The following is a 12,258-nucleotide window of genomic DNA, read 5'->3' on the forward strand; positions in this document are numbered from 1 at the left end:
TTGCATTTGCAGAACAGCTCACGCATAGTCTCAACACTTACCAAAGTCAATGAATTGCTTCATAGACAAAGGCGAAGGGGAGAACTTGGCGAATCGTTCCACTTGTTTTGGTATCCCGACCATCCGGCTGTTTTTCAACAGATATTGTGCAAACTTCATATTTCCCCAAGGTTGAATCACGTCCTGTTATTAATGTCAATGGGGACACAGTGCCCTTTCTTGCGAGCTCCAGCCTTGCAGACGTAAACGGACCAGGCAGAATTCAGTTACGCGTTATGCATTCAGCGGCTTTCGTTATAGCGACATTATTAAATTAAGGACACCCCTAATGATCCTCCGCGTTTGATCCTCTGTGTACCATCCTTGAACTTGGAATCAATTTCATTTTTCGAGCAAACAACTTGACTTATGTGCAGCAATTTTGTTGACAGAAAAAGTGATGAGATGGCCACTAAATTCAACCAATGAGGCGAGAGATAAACTGGATTTTGTGGGCGGGGTTTATGATGTTTACGTAACTGCTGCTGGTCAATCAGGTCAATTGGGGCCATAAAACCACGTCAAAGAAGTAGGAGCATTTTTAAACAATCCCAATAATAAATAAAATAAATAAACAAATTTCCGTTATTTTGAATTAGATAGCCTACATTATTGTTGTCAGCGCGGGTAACAGCTGCACCCTCACACGACCACCAGGGGGCAGCGTTTCCTAGACACGGGACGCCGCCAGTCTGTCTCCTCTCTCCGTCTCCTCCCCATCACCACCCTGCCCTCTTTTGGATGCGCCTTGCTATGCACCTGTTTTATTTTGACACTGCAAGTGACAAAATCCTTAAGCCAAACATGTCTCATTAGCCTATTCAGGAAAAACGGTTCCAGCCGAGGATTCATTCAGTGCTTCGGCTGATCTTCAACCGATGTCGGTCAGCTGACGGCGTGGTGAATGGTCGCAGGGCAGCAGTGAGACAGTGAGACAGCATCTTTTGGCCGCCGGTGACACATCATTATCTGTAAGAGCGCACAAGGTACTCGGCCATACAACGTTAGCTTGTTGTAAAGGCGTTATTGTCTGTTCAGTGATTATATTTACACTAGGCTAATGCCTTTCTTGTTCTGGGTTGAAACGCAGGCACGCCTTTAAATGTTGCTATTCGACGTTTAGCCTGTATAATTTAGGTGATTATGGGGTTTAGCTAAGAATACTTTTCTTGCCTTGTCGCCTCAAGGCAACAGTAGGGCAGTATTAATGCCAAGCGTTGCATTTATGTGCAACTATCTTTATTTTCAGATTTTAAGTGCGTCACCCACGTCAACGCACGTATCAACTTGTACTTTTACTGTGTCTGCCACGAGTCTGGTCTATTCCTAGACCCGAAGTTGTGTCTGGCCATTGATCTAAAGAGGCTGGATTTGGAATAATCTGACAGCTGATTTTAATAACGGAAACGGACAAATGTACATTGGGTCATTTGCTCGGACTCATTATACCATCATTTGTGAATACGTTGCACATGTTGCACATCGGAAAGCAGAAAACACATCCTCAGGCACGTCAGACACATTCTCATGGTTAATGATTAGGAATGCCATGCTATTGGACTGTGCCTGGTGTTTAGACATGGTCACCTAGTGTTAAGGCAGGTCTTGTCAATGACATTAGACAAGCATTATGTCTTTTTTGTAGTGACCTAATTTCCTGGCCCAGTGGAAAACCATGGCGGACAAGAGCGACCTCAAAGCAGAGCTGGAGCGCAAGAAGCAGCGCCTAGCCCAGATCAGAGAGGAGAAGAAGAGGAAAGAGGAGGAGAGGAAGAAGAAAGAGGTGAGTGGAAAAGTGTGTAAACACCCACAAGTCGACCCAGCCACCTCACCATCCCCAATATAGCCTGGTGTAACCTCCTGGTGTGTGTGTGTGTGTGTGTGTGTGTGTGTGCTTACTCTTGTCAGGCCGCAGCACAGCTTCGGGTGAGCGTTCATTCTACACACAGATACACATGTTCACATGCACATCAACGCACGTAGATGAGCTTATGCTGTTGTGTGGAGATGAGAGTCAGTTTGTGTGTGTCATACAGTGTGTGTGTGTGTGTGTGTGCGCGCAGGAACGTGTGTATGTGAGCATGCACCATTGTGCATATGGGTGTGGTGTGCGTGCATGTGTGGGTGTGTGTGTTCATGGAGAAGCTGACAATGTGTGCTTGTACCGTACAGTCAGAAAACCAGCAGAAGGCGGAGGCTGCGCCGCAGGACTCAGACCTGGACCGTAAGCGGCGGGAGACGGAGGCCCTGCTACAGAGCATCGGCATCTCCCCGGAGCCCCCACTAGGTAAACACCCCCCCAGACCGCTCCCCAGCCTACCCCCAGACCGCTCCTCACCCTACCCCCAGACCGGTCCTCACCCTACCCCCAGAACACTCCTCTGCCTACCCCCAGACCGGTCCTCAGCCTACCCCCAGACTGCTCCTCACCCTACCCCCAGAACACTCCTCAGCCTACCCCCAGACCAGTCCTCAGCCTACCCCCAGCCCACTCCCCACCACACCCCCAGGCCTCTCCTCACCACACCGCCCTTACGGTTGCACAATTAAATACATACTAATCGAAACTGGCAACTCTAATTAGCTAATCATGAAATGTTGCTGTTAATGTTAATATATATATATATATATATATATATATAAAAAGATATATTTAAACACATTTAATATATTATATTTAAGTACATCTGATTGTGTACAGTCTTACATTCAAATCAAATGACAAATCGTCCCAACTCAGCAGTTGCTTTATTATTGTTTTGTGAGTTTTTTATATACAGCAGGTCCCACAGAATATGAATTTAATTGATAATCCATTAATTCCAATGAATAATTGCAATCAGAATATCGTGCAAAATAATCCCAATGATTATTTTTGACGTAATCGTGCAGACATAACCCTCACCTAGTCTCAACGCTGGGTCCCAATAGTAAACACTGTGGAGCAGAGATGCTCCCTGGGTACAAGAAGATACCATCGTAAAACCAGTGTTATATACTCCATTATAAGTGTATGTAACACCATTGTAAGTGTTTAGAGCATTCCGTAATACGTGTTTTAAGTTTTATGTCTGTGTAATACCATTATTGTGTACATGTGTGTGTTAGAAAAAGGTGTTTGCATTCCCCCATAGCTGTTTCTGATGAGCATATTCTCTCAGTTTGTCAGTACCTGTGTCGCGTATCATTCAACCTCTGTAAACCAAATGAGCTCTATCGTAAGCTTTGGTTTAAGAAATAAGATCAAGATGGCTTTTATGGATTTATATTCTCCACAACTAAACCCTATTTATAGCCTGCTGGGCCTGATACGCAATACCACTATATAATACCCCCAGTGTAAGCGGTTGTAGATTCTTGTTTGGCCTACAGTATATATAGTATAGTATATATAGTTATATTCCCATTGTTTAGGAGATTTTACACATTTTGTGCTGTGCATTGTATGTATAAGTGGCATACCAAGATTATTGAGTACATTTGGTGTTATTATATATTTATTCGTATAAAACATGTACCCAATTTACTGAAAATGATATGAATATACTGAAGTTATGTTTGCATGCCAAAAAGTATAAAATGGCTCAAATCATCTGCATTTTTTATCCTTTCTGTGTATGATTTGATTTTCCACTTCTCATTTCAAACATATATTTTGACCCTGGGTTTATTTTACTTTTATCAGTGATGGACAATTCCTGGTTTAAGAGTATGCAATGTTTTTGCTGCCCCCCTCCCAACAAATTGTTATCAGTCGTACATTAGTTGTGGATTGATAACTAGCAAATCCAAATGGTAAAGTCAGACTCAATTTGGATAAATGTGTCTGATAAATGTATCAGATAAATGCTAAATGTAAATCAAAATACTATTTTTGTTTTGTTTTACTTCTAAACCTGGAAATTCCACCTCTGCCTTTATTTATTATGTATACCGTAAGTATTATCAAGCAACAATGGGTTGCACAACCTAAAATGTTGTGCACATTGTCCATTGGCAATTGAATCATCTAAGTTAATATCCTTCATATCATTTGATGTGTTTATTTTATTCTTATTTCATCTTTAATTTTGCATTCCTCAACATTTGTTTCCTCACGTTGACGGAAATCTATAATGGTGTCCCCAGATATGAAAAGCAAAACGAATACACGCTACTGTGCTAAACTAACCGACAGATTCAGGATCTTCCTCTTTTGCCTCCAATTCCCAGGATCCCCGGCACTCCCAGCAGCCCCTGGGAAAGGCTCAGCAGTGTTCTGTAGTGGTCCACATTGAAACAACAATTAAACCTAATATTAGGTCACGGATGTACCCAATGCAGTTTTAATATGCATAATGAAAACACTTTGAAAACTATCCTTTTGAAAGAAGCAAACAGAGCAAAAATAATAATGACCATGACCAAAAAAAAAAAAACTAGAAAAAAAAAACAATTTGATGCTCTTTCCCCCTTCTTTCATTTGTTTTAAACCTTTTGTCCTTTCTTTTTTTTCCCCCATCCACCATTGCGCTTTTCTACCTATATTTTAACACATCTCCCCTTTCTTATGTTGTGTTATTTTAATGGCACCCGCCCCCCTCTCCCTCTGCTTGGGGTGACCAGTCCATCCGCTGCAGCCTTTAATGCTGGACACATGTTATTTTCATTATTTAGTCCCGACCCCCGTGTCCCCCTCCAAATCAGTGAGCACGCCCAGCGAGGCCGGGAGCCAGGACTCTGCCGAGGGCGGGCCGGCTGGCAGGTGAGGCTGGGTGGTTTCCTCAGCGGCACGTTAGCGCCGCCTAGGGGTTGGATCTGAGTGGCGTCCCTGTTTAAGAATAATTAGTAATTCAATTGGATATCGTTTGTGGTGGTGAGAAAGATTAATACACCTCGTAATTGTTTATCTTATTTTCCTCTGTATTCTTGACATTTTCCAGTATGTACTATCCCTTATCGGGAGAAAGTTTGTTTTAACCTCTAGCTTACTTTAAAATGCACTCACAATGTCAGTTTTAACTCTAAATGGGAATCTTCAGAAATGTATTTAGTTTTCCCATGCTTCATATATTTATTCCTAACTGAGCAAATGTTGAGTTACATGTGATTTTAACGCTTCACTTCACAAAGTCAATCAGTCCTTTTTACCTTGAGTTGTCAACCAAGTTAAGAAGGTAGCTATCCTCGTATAAAAAAACATAATATATGGTCATAGTTCCTCATCCTTTACCTTGGATGTTGTATAAGAGGTCACCACTAAACTTGTAAGGTGCTTCACGCCATCTGACGGTTGTTGTTACATTTTCATGAAGTTTGCGGCCACATTGGAAACCGTTTTATGTGATTATACTGTATATGTTTTCTTTTTGTCTGTCACCGGGAGCAACAGATATAGGTAAGGATCAGAGTGTGTCAGTGTACTTGATGTTGTGGTGTCTGCTGTTTTTTTTCTTTTTAAAATTGTTGCTATTAGGTCAATTGTCACAACATATACGTAATGTTTTCATGACCACAGACAACCCATTGAATTAATCCCAGAAAGACAGTTTATTGATGCTGTCTGGTCAGCAGCTTACAAAGTAATACAAAAAATCAAAAAACCTTGAAATACACCTACTCTTTCATGACATTTATCTAACTCAGTTACTTGGGATTAAATACTTCGTTGGTTCGGTGACTCCATCCAATGCTAGGCCTATATTTATTTATCGGTATATCACATAAATAATTCAGTACATCACAGCTGAAGTTGGTCATCCATGTCTCACCAGTTCGCTCAGGTTGCTACTCACTGTTGAGGTCCATGTATGAGTGAAGCCCCAACGTTGTGGTGGATCCATCGAGTGTCTTTAGTTCCGGTACGGCCCACACAACACACGGGGGAGGGACTGATAATGGAAGAATATGGATTCCTTTCTTACATTTTTTAGCTTGTACCAATTGGATTTTACAAATTGGTGAGTTAGTTACAATGCCTGGAATTCATTTATTAAATCCCCAAATCCCTCCTCCAGAGTGTGGCATGCCGATGCGAGCTCTCCCCCTGGGGCCCCCTCTGTGCTCGTATGTGTGCGTACGTCTGTATGTGTGGGGGTGTGTGTGATATGTGTTGTGCTGTTTGTATATGTCCCCTCTTAGGTCAGGGTTCTCTAGAAACAAGTCTCAAGTGCTGAGCGACAGGTAAGATCTTCCACCTCAATCCCCCCCAAAAGCTGAGGTGTCACCCCCTCAACGCTGAACGCCCGACCACCCAGGACCTCTCCGCTGCGTGGTCAGCTCACCTTAACGCCCCGCTTCTCCCCGGCCCACCTGTCTGAAGCCCTGTGTTCCGTGCGATCCCTTAACACCCACAGCCCCACTGATGTCCTTTATACAACGCTTAACGCTTGCATGATTCTTCTGCACTGTCGTCCAAGTCGGTTTTACCGCTTCTGTCCACGGTGGGGGGGGGTTGGGGGGTTGGGGGGAGGGGCAGTCTGACAGACTCAGCATCCTAAAGTACCGGTGGCGTTTTGGTAAAAAAAGACAACTGTCAGGATAAAGTAGTGCTTTGGCACAGTGTGACAGTGGAGTCATAACAGGCATGTTGACTGCTTCTAAAAGCTGCTATCCCCCATCAAAGGAGCAGAAGGGACCTCCCTGCCCCCGCCAGGGGCTTGGCCACAACAGGCCTGGGCATCGCTTGCTTGCCTAGAGAATGTACACACACAATACACTTTGGAGTATAGGGTTGCAAATGCAGATAATTATACTAAAAACATTACAATTAATGAATGCGTAATGTGTTTATATTGAAAATGTAAAATTGCTTTTACAAAGACATTTTCAAATTAGATGACTCTAAATTGAATTTAATCCCATATATACCTTTAATCAACTAATAAGTATGACCCTTAAATATTTCTGCATGGCAAATGTATGTATGATGAGCAGCCTTCTGCAGCTTCCTGTAAACGGTTAAATTAGTGCATATGTTGGGATTCAGCCAGATGTAGCTGGCATAGCTTCCTCAATACATGGATCCTCAATGCAATGTATCATCCTGTTCTGGATGTGAACGAAATACATCCTCAACATCACTGTCCTATTTTTCCCACATTGCATTAAATAACCATAATAAATCATATTTTGTGTTGAGGAAAAAAAAAAATTAAAGATCTAGGCTAAGTCTGCTTTTTTAATTGCTGTCAATAATGATGTTATATAGATGATAATTGCCTTCCTGGATGTTTATGAATCTATTACATGAGAAAGTAGAAGCATTTTATGTGGGATATTTTAGATTGCAGCCTCAGCCTCAAACAGCATAATGTACACAACCATATTAACCACTTACTGAATTGTTTGCATGCATTGGACGATTCTGTCAGTTGCAAAGGTGTGCCTATATAAAATAACCCGGTCTGTGTCATATGCTCTCCCTCTCTGTTGGCTCCCCCTGCTGGTGACACCAGGACACTGCAGTGGGACACAGACCCCTCTGTGCTGCAGCTGCAGTCAGACTCTGAACTCGGGTGAGGCTCGGTCTTAGTTTCCACGTCTCCTCTCTTGTCTTCCAAGGAAAACAAATCACAGAGCCCCTGGTTATCGTCAGTAGGTGCGGTGCTCAAAGAACAGAGTGAATGGTATCCTCATTGAGAAGATTATTGATAGATATTCATTTGAAAGAATATGAGCCGGCGACTCACATGAGCTCTCTTTGAATCATTTAAAGTGCAGGTATTTATATCATAGTGAAAAATTGCATATTGCAGCTCATAAATCATCACATCTGGCTGTCTAAATTCAGTCTTCAGAGGCTCTTGGCTTTAGTATATGGCAGGAGAGTGTCGTGGCTCAAACACAAATGTATTGGGTTCAATCCCTAATGTCCACAACCTGTAGGGAAGCAGGTGCTTAATGACATGACTTAAATTACACCAATTCAATGTAACTGGATTCAAATTAAATTACAATTCAATCGTTTTCTATGAATGGCTGTGACTCAAAATAGGCAGCCAATGTTCTAACACACGAAAAAAATAACCGCACATTCACAGACACACACACACTCACACACACATGCATCACCATGACAACATCCTGTCTCTGTTCCACAGGCGTCGAATGCAGCGGCTGGGGCCATCCAAGATCATCCAGGTGGACTTCCTCCCCAAAGAGATGGTCTCCTACTGCAAGGAGACCCAGACCCCCCTCACCGCTCACCTCTCCGAAGGTGAGAGAGAGAGAGAATGTGTGTGTGTGTGTGTTTACATAATTCTGTGGGTGTTGTGTGTGCATTCACACATGGTACTACATGTTTAACACAATACGAAAGTATTGGTCTGTGTGTGTGTGTGTGTGTGTGTGTGTGTGTGTGTGTAAATGAGAGATGGAGAATGAAAGAATGAATGAAAAAGGAAGAAAAGATTCAAGACTCCACATCATAAAATCAGGTTTGATGGGGTGTCTAAAATCCAGTGTGTTATCTTTGCTTAACGGTACACCCGTTCAGTTCCGTTCCTGATGCTAATGTCGTTTCCAGCTGCAGAGTTCAAATCCTTTCTTTGCAGGACTTGATTAGTCCAGCTACACAACGCTGGGCGCACTGGGAGTTCCAGTTCTTAAGCCAAACACATTTAAAACTCGATTTAACGCATATTACTCGGTAGTAAAAGTATCACCACATTTGAAAGATTAGTTTAGAGCGAGTCTAATTCTATTATGGCCTTCTGCACGGGGGTGGGCTACAAACGCTACAACAGGGGGGGGAGGGGTTTGGCCAAAAAAGAGGGGAATCATATGTGTGTGTGTGTGTGTGTGTGTGTGTGTGTGTGTGTGCTTGATCGCTCTCCTGACTAAATGCATCCATATGCTGAGAGGTGAGGCGGTGGCGTTGGCTGTGGGAGGGGCGGGGGGGCAGTGGGGGATCCAAGGAGACGGGCTTCAGTTTACCATCGGCCTTGCTCGGGGGGTGGGGGTGGGGGTGGGGGTAGGGGTAGGGGTAGGGGTAGGGGTAGGGGGGTTGCCACGGGGGCGGAGGCCCTGCATGGACGGGTGACACTTACTGGAAACGTACCGTTGTTCCAATAAACGGAACCACATGCTATTTAAGATAATACCGTGAGTGTGTGTGAGTCGTTTGGTGTGTGTGTGTGTGTGTGTGCGTGCGTGTGTGTGTGTGTGTGTGTGTGTGTTAGAATGAGACTAAGGATGTACATGCATAGTGCCCGACCAGCCACATCCCATCACTACATACAAGGGAGCACCTGTAAACATATCCACAAATGGCCTCACCAACCTACATTTTCATGCACTGAATGTACACACACAAACACACACAGACAAACATGAATGCACACACACACACACACACACACACACACACACACACACACACACACACACACACACACACACACACACACACACAGTACAGTAAACAGAGGTCTTCTCCCTGCACCAGCGTTCTCCATCCCTTCCGCTGACCCAGACCAGCTGGCAGCCGCAAGGCAGTGGGTCGGGGTGGTGGGCTGCGGTAGGGGACTTTGCTTCCTGTTTCCTGTCATTATCATACATAGTCTGGTATGGACTCCACTCCTCCCCTTCCCTCTCCTCCATGCCCTGCCAACCCCCCTTCCAATGCCCGCTAGTCCCGGATAGGATCTCACATGGCCCAGCCTTAAAATAAGTGTCGTACAATACTGTGAATAGTGCATCATCATCATTCAGTGGGAATTGAACCCATACTCCAAGTGGTGTCGATGCCAGGCTCTGCCTTTCCTTAACCCCTTTGCTCCTACATATATTGTTTCATTGTGCGTTGCGAGAAGAAAACTTGTGCAGGGAAGATTGAGAGATCCCATGTCCTTAATTTCTGCCAATGATGAACGCCAACATTTCCATTTGCCCTCAAAAGAGGTCCTCAGATTTGAGGTTAAGGTTCAATCAAGCAGATATGCAAATGCTAAACCATGTGATTCTCAAAGCGGTACGCATGGTTAGGGTTAGCGCAGCATTCTGGCAAATCACCCTGCTGACGACCACCACTATAGTCCATGAAAGTTGTTTCGTCAGTGATTGGACAAATGACAATGGGCACCTCTATATACTTTTGGTATGCATTTCTGTCTGCAGAATAACATGGATATGGCTGCTTGCACAAGCATGCTCACATACAAACACACGTGCACGCCCACACGTACACACACACACACACACACACACACACACACACACACACACACACACACACACACACGCACACACACACACAAACACAGAGACGCACACACTCCTCACATAGAAATATATTTTTCTTCCCTCTTTGTTGATAAGCACATCCTACAGTCTGAAGTGTGTGTGTGTGTGTGTGTGTGTGTGTGTGTGTGTGTGTCTGTCTGTGTGTGTGTGTGTGTGTGTGTGTATGTGTGTGTGTGTGTGTGTGTGTGTGCTATAAAACATCTGTGAGCCAGAGCAGTCTTTTGGAGGTCTTTTGGGAGGTGACCTTGACCTCTGGAGAACTTTCTATTCCTGCACTGTGCGACTGTGTGTGTGTGTGTGTGTGTGTGTGTGTGTGTGTGTGTGTGTGTGTGTGTGTGTGTGCGTGCATATGCGCGTATGGGTGTGTGTTTCTTCAGATGTTGATTGGAGCACCTGTCTGAGCTGTGTGTTGTGTTTGTTCAGGCCAGGTCTGGGGGTTCCTCATGTTAATTAGCAGACACACACACACACACACACACACACACACACACACACACACACACACACACACACACACACATAGAAAATGTTTCAGTTTTCAGGCTTGAAGAAGCAGCTTGCAATGGCTGGGTCAAAGGATAACAATCTGTCAATCACTACCATGTGACTGGAGCTTTTATGTGTGTGTGAGACACCAGCAGGTTGTGGCCCCGATGCCCCCGTGAACTAATTTAGGCATGTCTCAAATACATTTGTATTTCTTTATTTTTGTTTGTGCAAGATCGCTATCGTTTTTTTTAAATCAGAAAATAGCGTTGACTTATCTTAAAATAAGGTTTTATGCGATTGAATATTAAACATATAATAAACGTCTTTTTTCCTAATTTTTAACCCCCCCCCCCCCCCAGTCCCCGTCCCCCCCGTCCTCCTCATCACATTCAACATTCCATGTTTTTCTTCTAGTCTTATTTTCTTCCCTGTCTTTTCATTCGTCCTTCTCCTCTGGGGTCTTATTGGGGCCCTCAGGAGCCACTGGAGAACTGTGGGTGTGTGTATGTGTGTGTGTGTGTGTGTGTGTGTGTGTGTGTGTGTGTGTGTGTGTGTGTGTGTGATTAGCCTCCGGGGTGGTTTCTGCATTATGTTCTAGAAATGGACGTTTGTGGGAACAGAGTCGAGGCGGGATAAAGAAGGATGTATAAGCGGCCAGGCGGTCGGTGTGTGAGAGAGTTTAGCGTATGGGGAAAAAAACATTGAAAAAAAGAGGCGATCAGATGTCTGCAGAGGCCCGCAGAATTCTTGGGAGAGTGTGTGTGTGTGTGTGTGTGTGTCCATATGTATGTATTCTTGTGTGTGTGTCTGTGTTTGTGTGTGTGTGTGTGTGTGTGTGCATGCGCAGCGGAGACGTATCCCATGACAGTAGACATCATACCGCTGAACCCCATGCGAAGCAGAGCACCAGCAAAAATATACATACAGCAATCATACAATTTCCATATCCTTGAGATGAGTCACGCCACACACAAGGAAGGTTTTCACATAATTGCGCCTTACTCAAACACAAAGTCCCTAATGACTGACCACGACTCGCCCCTATCTCTCGTTCCCACTGATAACGTGAAAACCCTCACCCCAGATCAGTTCACCTCCATCGTTTCCATCCGTTACGAATGACGTTACAATGTGTATTGTTGCGTTGCTACATGACCTATACCAGAGCTTGCGGTGCGTCTGTGAAAGGACTCTAGTCCCCACCGTGATGTCTTTAATCACTTTAACTTACTGGTGACTCAGAGATTCTCTCATGGGTCGCCCTTTCGGTGAACCGTTGACACCGCTAGTTCTCACACTGGCCCGCTTTCTCGGGTGTGTGGCTGGGGCGTGTGTGCTTGTGTGTTTTTTCGTGTGTTTTGTGTTTGTGTGTGTGTGTGTGTGTGTGTGTGTCGGGGTATTGTGTGTGTACACGTATAATTTGTTATTGAATCAAATTGAAAATTGATTATAATTGTTTTTTCTTCAACATCAACTGTTTGGTCTAGTTTATGCCGCACACACACA

At 44.2% G+C, this 12,258-nt stretch overlaps 1 protein-coding gene across 1 annotated transcript in view; it reads left to right on the top strand.

Annotated features, from left to right (window-relative positions):
- Positions 1-1,714: 1,714 nt before the first annotated feature.
- Positions 1,715-12,258, top strand: part of LOC311373711 (cytoplasmic dynein 1 intermediate chain 1-like) — a gene marked incomplete at both ends in the record, with an annotated part of 22,511 nt that continues 11,967 nt past the window's right edge. Inside the window, 7 exons of the mRNA XM_084490336.1 lie at positions 1,715-1,834; positions 2,212-2,326; positions 4,645-4,783; positions 5,952-5,978; positions 6,160-6,201; positions 7,476-7,535; positions 8,121-8,236. Coding sequence (XP_084346462.1) covers positions 1,715-1,834; positions 2,212-2,326; positions 4,645-4,783; positions 5,952-5,978; positions 6,160-6,201; positions 7,476-7,535; positions 8,121-8,236 — 619 coding nt within the window. The remainder of the gene's footprint in view (positions 1,835-2,211; positions 2,327-4,644; positions 4,784-5,951; positions 5,979-6,159; positions 6,202-7,475; positions 7,536-8,120; positions 8,237-12,258) is intronic.

The sequence above is a fragment of the Micromesistius poutassou genome (assembly GCF_964030765.1).
Source record: "Micromesistius poutassou genome assembly, contig: SCAFFOLD_3920, whole genome shotgun sequence".
Taxonomy (NCBI): domain Eukaryota; kingdom Metazoa; phylum Chordata; class Actinopteri; order Gadiformes; family Gadidae; genus Micromesistius; species Micromesistius poutassou.